The sequence below is a fragment of the Balaenoptera borealis genome (assembly GCF_965194805.1).
Source record: "Balaenoptera borealis genome assembly, chromosome: 10".
Classification (NCBI taxonomy): Eukaryota; Metazoa; Chordata; class Mammalia; order Artiodactyla; family Balaenopteridae; genus Balaenoptera; species Balaenoptera borealis.
In genome coordinates this window covers 69,662,714-69,676,523 of record NC_138874.1, presented here as the reverse complement: position 1 = coordinate 69,676,523, position 13,810 = coordinate 69,662,714, and the positions used below count along the sequence as shown (strand labels likewise).

General features: G+C 37.5%; 1 protein-coding gene across 18 annotated transcripts in view; it reads right to left on the bottom strand.

Annotated features, from left to right (window-relative positions):
• SHLD2 (shieldin complex subunit 2) overlaps positions 1-13,810 on the bottom strand; it is a 95,062-nt gene that overhangs the window by 78,397 nt on the left and 2,855 nt on the right. For 6 of the 18 annotated variants that reach the window (XM_082407895.1, XM_082407872.1, XM_082407894.1 and 3 more), the window contains one exon: positions 9,845-10,015. The exons of 7 other annotated variants lie outside the window; for them this stretch is intronic. In XM_082407895.1, the coding sequence (XP_082264021.1) occupies positions 9,845-9,887 (43 nt within the window). In that variant the 5' untranslated portion in view covers positions 9,888-10,015. Of the gene's footprint in view, positions 1-9,844; positions 10,024-11,032; positions 12,054-12,074; positions 12,180-13,810 lie in introns of those variants that run through there. 5 more of the 18 variants (XM_082407875.1, XM_082407874.1, XM_082407898.1 and 2 more) reach the window with 3 other exon arrangements.

Genomic DNA, 13,810 nt, shown 5'->3' with positions numbered 1-13,810 from the left:
CTACTTCTCTACATTTTCCAAGTTTTCTTTATGGAGTGTGTCAATTTTGCTTAACTCTTACTTGATACCACTTGCCTTTGAGCTAAAGTTCTACTAGATGACAAAACAAAGCAAACTGGCCTAGTGGTCAAAGATGGGAAAAGTGTGAAATGTGATTTCTTTCAAAGGTTATTTATCATTTTGTGAGAGGCAGAAATGGTTAAACATACAACGAAGTCATATTACCTGCTAGCAAAATTGTTCTTAGTTTGTACAATGAAATCACATACATCAGTATTTCTTAGTGTTCTGCAAAAACACCATGCATCATGATTCTAAGTATTTTGTGACCTGAGGAAGTCTGAAAGCATGTTTAAAATATGCCAAATATTAATGTAGTGTAACCTTTGGTTTTAAGGCATATTGGGAGAGGTAAAACTCTCAGAATATTATTTTGTAACTTTATCAATTGATACATTTTCTAAATGTCCAAAAACAGACATTTAGGGAATTCCCTGGCGGTCCATCCAGTTAGGACTTGGCACTTTCACTGCTGTGGCCTAGATTCAACCCCTGGTGCGGGAACTAAGATCCTGAAAGCTGCCCCGCGCGGCCAAAAAAAAAAAAAAGACATTTAACATGTACTATTTCAGGTTATACTTTATAACTTAAATATGGCTTAACTATTGCTGCAATATTACTAAATTTACATGCCTTTAAAGAGATCAAGAACTATTTATACTGCCATTCCCTCCTTTTGTGACTCAGAAATTTTTACACTCCCTCTTAACCTGGTGTCTGCTGTGCAAAGGCCTGAAGACCTAATGATTTCTCACCCCAATATGGACTCAGGGTTACTTCTACCCATATGCCCACCCCTTAGAGACAAGTTTGTCAAGGCCAAAAAATCAAGTGAGCACCAATTGCTTCCACCCCTGCCTTCCTCCTTTCCCAGGGCTAAGCCTTGCCAAAAAGAAAACAGCCCCATGCTAGGGTTCTTTATGACATGCTGAGCAAAAGCCACAGACTGCTAAACACTGCCAAGTAGACCTGAAAACAATGAACTCATCCAGCTTTGTGCATAACCCAGAACCTCAGTCTGTCAGCATCAACGCATTTTTCCCATAAAATTAATAAAAATTTTGAGATTAGCTAAAATCACCATATTCTTACAATCATCCAAAACGCAAGCCCCTATGATTACTCCCTCTTTCCTGCTGCACTCTGATCTCATTTCTGCTCTGTACTGTCTCCCTCTTCGACCATCACACACCCTCCAATAGCTATACTTCCTGATAACCCTTTACACTGTTCCACTGCAAATTCCCTAAACCCCCACCAATTTAAATTGGTTGCCAGCAGTCTTGCTCTCTAAACTAATCTGGGTGCGAGATATTCTCTCCCACTCAGCAAACGTGAAGCACATAAGTCATGCCTTGTTCACCATCACAGTTCTTTACCCTCAAATAAAGGTACGTCTTTTGAGGTTTAAGTCATCTGTTGCTACCTCTCTCTCCTTGTCATCCACTGGTCTCTTGGTCACTCTCCCACATTCACTAAAGGCTTTGGAACCTGGTTCAAAATCTTTCCACCCCTTGCTCTGCCACCATTCTGAGCAACTCACTTCCTGTGTAGCTGACTCCTGTAAAATTCTAGATCTACAGTTCCCTTATCTCAACTCCAGGAACCTTCACTTTCTCTCCACTTCAGAAACCCATTCCATAGCCAGATCTTGCATTCAGTCATAACCAGCAACTGCTCCTATTTAATCTTAAAATCCAATATCCAGTCTTGACCCCTTCATATCCCAGCAGCTACTTTCTGGTTTCATTTGTTTGCTACTGAGCCTAGACTCAATGGCCCAGAACTTGAAATGCTCTAACTACTGTAATTTCTTGCATCCTTACTCTGTCTGCCATACTGGCCTGTAAAACTCAAACCAAAATCAATCCAGTTGTTCAACTTGTCTGCTCAGCCCCTCAGGCTGGTGAGGCCTGAGAGACGGGGGAAAAAATCATCACACAACTATATATACCAGAGCCATGAAAAATTATTACAATTCTTTTAAGTAATCCCATTCAGTTAGCCCTCTCATTTCTCTCAATGAAATTCTCCCTTTCTCCTCAAACTCTCCCCTACAATCACCATCACCATCCTCTATAATCTCAGCTGATGAGGTGATCCCCCCACTTCACTGAAAAATTCATCAAGTGTGTTGATGCCCCAAATTCCTCACCTACCACCCAAACACTTTTCTCCATCTGCACCATCCTTTCTTTATTCCTACTTCCGTGGAAACAATATTCCTATTCCTACTGAAACCTAGTATCCTCACTCTGTTCCCTCTACTCTTAAGGACAATGTTCAATCAATCTCACATACCTCCTTCTTCCTGTATCATCAACTTCTCCCTTCCTTCTGACTCTTTCCATTTAGCATATAAACATGCTGAACTGTCTCTCATCTTGATAGAATATGCCCTCTACCTATGATCCTGTATCTCTACAAGCTTTTTGAAAAGAATGTCTGCACTTACTGCTTCCACTCTCTCACAACTATTCACTCTAGTTCTCAGCAACCAGGCATTTATCTCTACCATGGAGATTCCACTGAAACTGTTCTATAGAAGATGATCAATCAGCTAGTTGCTGCTCTGTCCTTATAGTAGCTGACCTATTTTCTACATTTGACACTGCTGACCACTCTTTTCTTAAAACTTCTCAGTCTTCATTTAATGACATTTACTGAAAACCTACTTTATGATAAGAACTGTGGATAAAATGATGAACATGATGGTCTTAGTCCTCAAGAAACTTAAAATCGAGTTGGGGAAGCTTTTATGGTAATTCATACTCATATTTCAACCTCTCAGATCCTTCCTTCCTTTCTCTACTCAGCCCTTAGATTCTGACACTCCCCCAGGGCTCCCCTCTTTGCTCTTCTAACATCCACCCCAGGATTACTGTATCTACATTACCTACTCACTGATGATGACAAAATTTACATCTCTAGCTGAGAATTCTATCCGGAGTTCTGGACCCTTTTACTCTACGAAAAGATACTGGTACTTGGATATTTCACTATCTTGATAATATCCTTTGATATACAAAAGTTTTCAATTTTGACGAAGTCCAATTTATCTATTTTTTCTTTGGCTATTTGTGCTTTTGGTGTCCTATTTAAGGAACTGCTGCCTAGTCTAAGATCATAAATATTTATACCTACATTTTTCCTAAGACTTTTACAGCTTCAACTCTTACAGTTAGCTCCTTAATCCACTGAAACCATAATTCTTGAAAGATAAGGATTTCAATGGCAGTATCTGAAGGCTTAAGAGTAAAAAGAGCTTTTTAAATTCTAAAACCATGGCTTTAAATATCACACCCCAAGGCAAGAAAACTCTGCTGGCAGAGTTTATACTGTAAACTACAGCACAGAGGAAGTAGCAGGTGGTGACGTAAATGCAATTCTTCCACGGCAATTGAGAGGACATAAAAACCTGGAAGAGGAGTGCAGAAAGGAAGAGGAATTAGAAATAGCTTAGATACAAGTTCAAAATTCTTACTACCTTCTGTCTCATCTACGGCTAAGTCTCAGGGTGAGGAAGGGTGAGAAAGATCTCCAGTATGTTTGTGGGGAAGGACCCAGAATAGAAGATAATTATGTTTCCCCTTCCCAAGTTATGGTCCAGGGAACTGCAAGCCTTTTAGCAAAAGCTTGCAACTAACACTACATCAATGTAGTAGGGGAGCAATACCAATGACATGCCCAGACCACACTCCTGAAAAGCTACCTCAGAGTCCCAAGCATGCCAGCAAAATGTGGAAACCATTAAGGAGTTTGCCTTGGGTCAGTGGGCCCAAAAGAGCCTGGGTTTAAGGAGGACCCAGCACTCACAGACCCGCTGACCAGAGGCCATGGAAGCATCAGGGACATCAGCCTCAGATGCAGCAGAGCAGACAGGGCCACTCCAGATTAAGCCAGTACAAGGTACAACCTAGTAGTGGCCAAGGGCAGAGGATGGCACAAAGATGAGAGGCCCCTTCCTCAATGCCAGAAAATATTATAAGGCTTCTCTATGAATACCTTCCACCCCAGAAAAAAAAAAGGGGGGGATGTGAAAAAACTGAACATTTATCCAAAGGACTGATTATTTACCCAAGGGTCTGAGTAAACCTGGAATTAACTAATAAATTAGACCAGAAGGTACTGACTTTATCCTAAATTGGCAAGATTGCTATTACCCAGTAGAAATAAGAAGCTCCAGAGTTAAGGAAGTTTCAGTTATAGAGCAATAATGAAAGTTACATGTTTGCACATTCAAATTTGTAGTTTACAAAATTTATGCCCACTACACTTGCAATTGGGTTTCTCACTGAACAAAAAGTAAAAAGGTAAAGCCCTTGCCGACATAATCTACCTCTCCAAAATCACACTGGTTTCTATCCATTCCTAAAATATGTCGAGGTCTTTCCTCTCTCATGGCTTTTCCACATGCTTGTACCCATAGCTCTTTATATAGGTTGCTCCAACTCAGCCTTTAGTTTCAATGTAAATGTTTCTTCCTTGAAAAGGGCTCTCTGGCCACCCTATCTAAAGCAGCACAGCACCCTGTTACTTCTTCTCTAGCACTCCTTGCAATCTAACTTCCCAAGCTCTGTCCTTGTCTGTCTTGTTCACTGCAGGCTCTGGTCAATAATAGGTGCTCAATAAACAGTTCTACATGAATCAATGAATAATCAAAGTAAAATGTGAGAGAGAAAATAAACTTTAAAATCTTCTAATAAGTCTGAGTATTAAGGAGTTTAAAAATTTAAAGTAGACAACCACCACATTTTAATTTGGATATGAAAGTCAAATAAAAGACCATAAATAAGTTCCTATTTCCATTTTAAGAACAATGCAATTACAGAGTTTTACAAAGACAGTTATGTAAATTCATAGGGTGCCTTCTCCAGACTAAAGCCATTTAAAACAGAAACACAAAACAGAAACAAATCCAACAAAGAATAAAGACAAGTTTCTTTTAAATTAAAATAAATAGGGACTTCCCTGGTGTCCAGTGATTAAGACTATGCCCTCCTATGCAGGGGGTATGGGTTCATCCCCTGGTTGGGGAGCTAAGATCCCACATTCCTCATGGCCAAAAAACCAAAACATAAAACAGAAGTAATATTGTTACAAATTCCATAAAGACTTTAATAATGTAAGATATCAATTCTTCCCATATGAATCTATAACTGTAATGCAACTTTAAGTAGAATACAAAAGGATCTTGTGTGTGTGTGTGTTTACAATGATCAATATTAGACATACTTAAATATGTAAATAACAACATAAGTTCCAGCTCTCCAAAGTGATGAGCAAGAGTCAAGCCAACTCATCCTATGAAAACAACCAAAAACACTAGGTGAAATATAAAAAACAAATCCTTAAAAGTCACTAAGCCATAATAAGATAGTAAGGAATTACCTAGTTAAAACTATAAGAGAAAACCAGGAACCTAGAGTAAGTCAGCAATGGAGCTGCTTTTGATCTGAGGGCATTTGATCATGAGGGAAAATATAAATTTTTGTTTGATGATGTCATAGGGTATGAGGAACACAATTCAAAGCACAGGACCCACATAAAATGATGAGTCTAGTAAGACAGTATCCCCACAATAATCTGTAGCCCTAAAGGGCAACACCCTCACGCTAAAAGTCATCTGAAAGTAAACCAGTCCCTGAAGTCCTATAACCAAGGTCTGCACTGTCTCATGGTCCCGGGAATTACAAACCTTGGATTAAGGTGGCACTTTGCCTGACCCCAGGCACCTATAGAATAAAACATAAAAAAATAAAAAGTTGCATAAAAAGAATAGGTAAGATACATATAAGATAAAGTGAGAGATGACAGAACTGAGTAGAGACAGTATTTGAAGAGGTAACAGTTGAAAATGTCATAGAAGTATGAAAGATCCCCATCTCTAAATCAAAAATCACAAAGAACGAATATACAACAGAGGATATCAGTAAAGTCAATGAAATGGTCCTCTGAAGAGACACACCATCTGGTGAGCTGCCCCACCTGATCTCTTCCCATTTCTTCTCCTGCTTCTCCCCCTCTCCCACCAACACATATACTCACACTCCAGCCACAGTGAACTATGACAGAGCTACCTAATTCATATCATTTTGACCAGGATTTTCTTTTGTTTAAAAAAAGAAAACACCTGGACCACATTTAGAAGGGGGGACAAGGATATCACAAGGATATCATAAAGATACACATAGATGAGAAATGAAATTAAAATTGGAAAGTCATCTTTCTGACCAAGTCACGTCACAGGTTTCTGGGCCAGCATTTAGACTGGACATGGCAGGCCAAAAGGCACCTGCTGCCCAAAGGCACCTTCCTAAAAGGCAATCAATCATCTGTAGCCTGAGGAACAAGGGATTAAGGTCACATGATCACCTGAAAGCACGTCCTGCTATGAGGACATAGCAGTGATCTTGATTAAGATCCATAGTACAGCTACAGGTAATTTGGCAAAAAGCATGTTGGTCAACATGATAATTTGGCTGAAATGACAATCAAAAATAAATATACCTGTACCGACATTAATTTCTTAGTTTTGATAAATGCATCGTGGCTATATAAGATGTTGATAGTAGGGAAAGATGGTTGAAGGAAACTCTGTAGTATCTTTACAACTCTTCTGTAAATCTAAAATTATTTCTAAAGAAAAATTATTTCAAGAAAAATTATTATAAATAAAATTATTCAAAATAAAAAATCAATTTTCAAAAGTGGAAAAATCAAAAATACCTAGTCATTGTTTTTGTTTCTGTTTTTCCAATTACAGTTTTCCCCCACTATGCAAAAGTAGAGCATTCCTCTGAAACCTTTCATAAGCCGAAATGGCGTAAAGTGAAGAAGCAATTACCTTAGGAGACATCTATGTAATGGATGCACAAGACAAATTGAGATAAAGCACAGATGCACACAGGAACAGTTCAAAGCTATGGCTGTTTGATGCTGACATGCTGAGTGTGGTTCCTGAGAAGGAGCTTGGTGGTGCACCATCTCTATAATGGCTTGGCTCCCTTCAAGACAAACGCCGAGCGCTATTTTTGCTTTTCACCTTTTTTCATAAAGTGAAAGTCCTCTTCAGATTTCTTCTAGGTATTGAAAACCGGTACTAATGTAGGTCTTTCATAAAAGCGAAGTGGAGTAAGATGAACTTTCCAAAAGTGGGGGATACCTGTATTCTACCTTAATTACATCATGGAGTGCTTTTATGATCCTAGATATATATTTTTAAGCATTATTCTTTCATATTTCAAATTTTTCAGGTGTTATCCTACTTTTAAAAATTCTAATTGATTTTTTTTTTTTTTTTGTCTGCACTGTGCAGCTTGCAGGATCTTATTTTCCTAACCAAGGATTGAACCCGGGTCGCCTGCAATGGAAGTGCTGAGTCCTAACCACTGGACTGCCAGGGAATTTCCTGTAGTTGATTTTTTGCCAATTATTTCTGCTTTCACTGATGACTATAGAGAAAAATTAGAAAAACGTAAATGTTCCATATTGAGAACCAATATGAAAAAATTGTGATTTAGATTAGAAACAACATGAATCTATAGAAATAGGTTATGAATAAAATCTAAGCAACCCTTGCTATCCCATCTAGCCTGTTTCTGAATTCAGACACCAAGAGCTGGGTCAGTGAAGAACACCTGTAGTTAAAAAGGTATCATGGACTTAGGGATAGTCTTTCTGTTATTCTCATTTGTACACTTTTTCATTTTTCTCTAAGTAAATGTTAAAATAAATGAAAACCATAAGAGGCAAGGAATTGGAACTTCTCAGGGCTTGTTTTTTTTAGTTTTTCCATTTAAACTTTTTCTAATTAATTTAAAGCCAATTGTGATTGCTTCTTGAATGTGGTTGGGTTCACTTTTCTGGTGTTTGTATTGTATTTTTTAAAAAGGCAGAAAAGAATATGAAATTACAGAAGATAGTCAAAGTCTATAATTCATTAGACATAAAAAATACCAGATAATTATTATTCAAAAGTTTCATTTTATACCTGACCTACAAAAAACACATGAAGGATAAATATTTGCTTTAATTTGAACCTTTCATCAGAAATACCCCACGTTCTGGAAGTCCAGATATTTGTTCTTTCTGTATTAACACCTTTTCACCGATACTTCATTCTTTTTTTCTTTTTTTTTTAAACAGCTGACTGGAATTTTCAGTGTGTATGGCTGGCAGATATCAACTTCTAGAATCTAAGATGTAATCCCTTTGTGTTTCTTTGGTTTTAGATGGCCCTACAAGAATGCAATCATAAAGATTCTACAGTTGATGAAGACACTGTGGAGGACAAAACTATGTAAAGGGCACCTTTACATAGCTAACCCATATATCTTCAAAACAGTCTTATCTCAAGCTGTGTTTCTGACAGTATGTTACTGTAACAGAGACTGTGATGAGGCTGTCATTTCCACCCTTAAGACAAAGATAAGAAGAACTTCTAATTTCAACATAAATGCTAGATTAGTCATCTTAATTTAAGCCATTTGCCTATGTGTTACACCAACGACAACAAGTTACTGATGGCAGCTTCATCTGAAAATCTGTTGAAATCATTTGAGCACTTGATATTTCATTATAAATGCCAGATTTTTTTCCCAGAAGTTGAGGATGGGTTTCTGTTCTGTCTTCTTGTGTGGCAACAGAGCAAACACCACAGCATGAAGTTATTGCCTCGCAAGCTGTCAATGGTAAAAAGCTGTTCAAAAAAAAGGAGGCATAATCTTAAAACTATCATCATTATATAAGGTCTCAAAGGGAACTAGACTCTGCAAATTTCTCAGTGTGGAGAACATGAAACATAATGATGATAGTTTCAAAGGGAACTAGAATCTGCAGATTTCTCAATGTAGAGAACATGAAACCATAAGCATCACAATTCCCAGTGTCATGATTAAGAATGCTTCACCCCTCTTAAACTGTACTTGTATTCTAAGAAAATGTATTATCACAATAAGATAGCATGGAGAGGATGTTATTTTTGATGGCAAATATGGTAAACACTGTTGGCTGCCAATTGAACAGTTATTCCTTCCACAACTTTCTCCCCTGCCAGCAGAGCCTGCCTATACTTCAGAAGCTAAAAGTGCCAGAAAGTCCTCTTTCTAGCCTCCCTTACAGCAAGAGCATGGGCAAATAACCAATCCTAGCTACTGGGGCCTAAGAGAGCTGAGCAAGCTGGCAGGCCTTTGGAAAAGGTTTTTTTCATCAATAAAGAGATATGTATGGGAGGAAACTGCTGTTCTTCTACATAATACTTGGTTGTGTCTGCATGTGACCCCTGGAACCACTGTAGCAATCTTGCAACCATGAGGAAAGATATCACCAAGTTGCTAAAAATAACACAGAGAAAAGCCCTAGATCCCTGAAGTACTGGATCACTAAGCCCTGTACCAACAATGAATATCCTTGCCTCTGGACTTCTTGTTGGATAATAGTTACTAGTTAGTTTATGGCTTTAGTTTAAGCCATCTTTATTTGGATATTGTTACTTGAGGGCCAGAGCATCCTAACTAACAAAGCTAATGAATATCTGTTCATTGCATGCTATCCAGATCAGGAAGTTAAATTGTTGCTACTTAGCCAACTCCAGCCATTACTGTTACTTGAAAACTGGGTTGGCCTCTGGGTGGGTGTTCAGCCAACAAACACAACCAAGCCAAAGATCAGGAGAAGGAAGGATTTATTACTACTTGCAGCAAGTAAGGAGAACACCTGGGATCTTTCCCAAAGCAGTGTCTCCCAGAACAGCAAAAGTGGGGAAGTTTTAAGGTAAGGGGACCTGCATATTCATGTAGGCAGTTGAGCAGAGGAGAATTCGGCATAACACATGGCCAAAAAAACACAAAACAAAAACAAATTGGGGCAAAGGTCAACAGAGTCCAAGCTTTAGTGTTTCGAAGTCAGGAGGGTCAACATCATTCCATCCTCCACCTGGATGGGACTTCAGTTCCTGCAGAACTCAAAGATATATTATTATGTATATCCCCTGAGGAGGAACTAGGACTCTGCTTTATCACTGCACTATTGTTTGCCTTTTCTCTGTTCCTGCATTCCCTCAGTTCCCTTAAGATCATAATTACTGAGACTTGTTCAAGGGCAAGCATTGTGGCCAGGCTTAGATCACAGAATGGCTTCTCTTATGTCAAGAAAACCACTCCTGGTTCTCTTTCTCCAGGGACCCCTTAACTTATCTGCTTACATTACCAGTGTCTCTACCTTAATCCCTACTGCTTCATTCATGTTTTTCTTTTCTGCCTTTCACTAAGGAGCAAACTCAGTATAATTATACACACATCTATGCTTCACAGTAAAGTCTGTTTCTTCTGCATCTCTCCATGATGGCCAACGGGAAGGTACTTTTTGCTTCTCCAGTATATTTTTCATTTATGTTTGCTTTTAACAGCATCAGAAATGTGTTGCAATTTTTAGCTTATAATTTCTTTCTTTCTTTTCCCTAATTCCATATTGAAATCACAACTGATCTAAAATTTCCAGAGAGAAAATGCTAAAGATAGAATAAAGATTTGCTGTTATAGAGGGTCATCCACATAGATCAATAAGTGGAGCTGAATGGTGAGGCATCTTGAATAATGAATAACTGAATGTACTATCCTTTTTACCTATAAGGAAAGCAAAAAACTTAACATCAATTTAAAAAAAGAGAGAGACAGAGACATAATGAATTACATACACGTGAGTTCAAAATCCTAGCTTAGAACAGTTAATTTTTAAGAGACCTCACTTGTTTCTTGCATGCTATGCTTAAAGGCATAAAGAACCTACTACGATTTTTCATGTTTACTCATAACAGGGAAAGAACCCTTAAGCAAGAGTTGATAAAACCTTTGTTGAATATTATTCAGCAACACAGCAAAATGAAAACTTAGCCAAACTAGCCAAGCAGATATAACTGACATTTGATTTATTAAGAAAAAAAAAGTTTTTTAAGAGGAAAAAGACTACAAACCCTGAAAATTTCAGATCCTTTTCTTGGATATAGTTTCTTTTACTGTTTTTCTGCATATTACAAAAACATACTCACTAAAGGGGAAAAAAAATCCAAAATTACAAACTTTTCTGAATATCAATCAGAAGCACAAAAGCAAATATTAGAAAAAATTATCCTTAAAACTACGGAAGAAAGACTTGAAAAACAATCCATGATGCACCAAAATTACCAATACTCGAATAAAAAACAGAACTGGAGATATTCATAATGGCTGTTTAAGCCAAACTGTTATGATGATCAAATTGCTTTTAACCAAAATATACGCTACCCTGTATTTTCAAACCATGGTGTCATTTATCTTCAGGCCTTTGCAAATGGTCTCCCCTCTTTATGGGGTACTCTTCTCTCCTCCACACTCATCTGGCTGATTAATGAGGTACTGACAAGCACTTGAGAACTAAAACCTATTAAAATTAATAACGTGGGGCGACTTCCCTTGTGGCACAGTGGTTAAGAATTTGCCTGCCAACGCAGGACACACGGGTTCGAGCCCTGGTCCAGGAAAATCCCACATGCCACGGAGCAACTAAGCCCATGCGCCACCACTACTGAGCCTGCACTCTAGAGCCCGCAAGCCTCAACTACTGAGCCCGCGTGCCACAACTACTGAAACCCGTGCACCTAGAGCCTGTGCTCCGCAACAAGAGAAGCCACCGCAATGAGAAGCCTGCACACCGCAACGAAGAGTAGCCCCCGCTCGCCACAACTAGAGAAAGCCCGCGCACAGCAACAAAGACCCAAAGCAGCCATATAAATAAATAAATAAATAAAAATTAATAACGTGGGGACCTGATTTAAATAAAAAATCAAGATTTTTAGTTCCTTGTTTTAAAAGCCCTTTTAAAAAAATTAAATATTTGATTTGTTATATCATTTGGTTTTATTATATCATTTTTAATATCCAGATAGGAAAATTTATGTCAAACATGAACTAAACAACTCTATAAGAAAAACAAAATTCTGATATTAAATTCTTTCTAAGTTCAAATTCACCACTCACTCTTAAGGTAAAGTAGTCCTGAGATGAAAGAGTTTGAAAACTGATATTCTGTGTAATAGGTTATTCACTGCAGCACCACTGTAACTTCAAGATATTGGAAACAACCTATACGTCCATCAATGATAGAATAGCAAAAATAATCATGGCACATCCATACAATGAAGTACTATACAACAGTAAAAAAGAGTAAGGAGCAATTAGGCAATAAAATAAAACACATCCAGATTGGAAAGAAAGAAGTAAAACTACCTCTACTTGCAGATGACATGATCTTGTATATAGAAAATCTTAATGAATCCACTACAATAATTATCAGAATAAATGAGTTCAGTAAGGTCGAAGCATAAAAGATCAATATACAATAATCAACTGTATTTCTGTATACTTGCAATGAATAATCTGAAAATGGAGTTAAGAAAACAATTCCAGTTATAATAGCATCAAAAAGAATAAAATACCTAGTAATAAATTTAACAAAAGAAGTGCAAAACTTATATTCTGAAAAGACAAAACATGGCTGAGAGAAATTTTAAAAGACCCAAATACATGAAAAGACATCGCATGTTCATGAATCAGAAGATGTAATATTGTTAAAATGGTACCACTCAGCAGGTTGATCTATAGATTCAACATAAAACTAAAATTCCAGCTGGCTTCTTTGCAGAAATAGACCACCTGATCCTAAAATTCATATGAAAATTCAAGGGACTCAGAAGAACCAAACAATCTTGAAAAAGAACAAAGTTGGAGGACTCACACTTCCCAATTTCAAAACTTATTACAAAGCTGCACTAACCAAGACCCTGTGGTACTAGCATAAGGACAGACATATGGGTGAGCGGAAAAGAACTAAAGAATGCAGAAATAAACCCTCACATCTAGGTCAACTGATTTCAAGAGAGTGTGAAGACACTTCAGTGGGGAAGAAATAGTCTTTTGTTGAACAAATAGTGCTGGAACAATTGGTTATCCACATGCAAAAGAATGAAACTGCATTCGTTCCTTACTCCATGCACAAAAAATCAACTTGAAATGTAAAAACTAAAACTACAAAACTCTTAGAAGAAAACACAGGTGTAAATCTTCACGACCTTCAATTAGACAATGGTTTCTTAGACATGACACCAAAAGCACAAGCCACAAAAGAAAACATTTATAAGTTGGACTTCATCAAAATTAAAAACTTATGTGCTTCAAAGGCCATCATCAACAAAGTGAAAAGACAAGCCACAGAATGGAAGTAAACACTTGCAAATCATATATCTGATACAGGATTTATATCTAAAATATATAAAGAACTCTTACAAGTCAACAATAGAAAGACAATCCAATTTAAAAGTGGAAAAAGGATATGAATTTCTTTTTAAAAAATATATACAAATCATCAATAAGTACATAAAAAAGATGCTCAACATCATTAGCCATCAAGGAAATGCAAATCAAAACCAAAATGAGTCACCCCTTCACACCAGAAAATAACAAGTGTTGGGGGGCTGGGATGAACTGGGAGGTTGGGACTGACATATATACACTACTATGTATAAAATAGATAACTAATGAGAACCTACTGTATAGCACAGAGAACTCTACTCAATGCTCTGTGGTGACCTAAATGGGAAGGAAATCTAAAAAAGAGGGGATATAGGTATATGTATGACTGATTCACTTTGCTGTAGAGCAGAAACTAGCACAACATTGTAAAGCAACTATACTCCAATAAAAATCTGCAAAAAAAA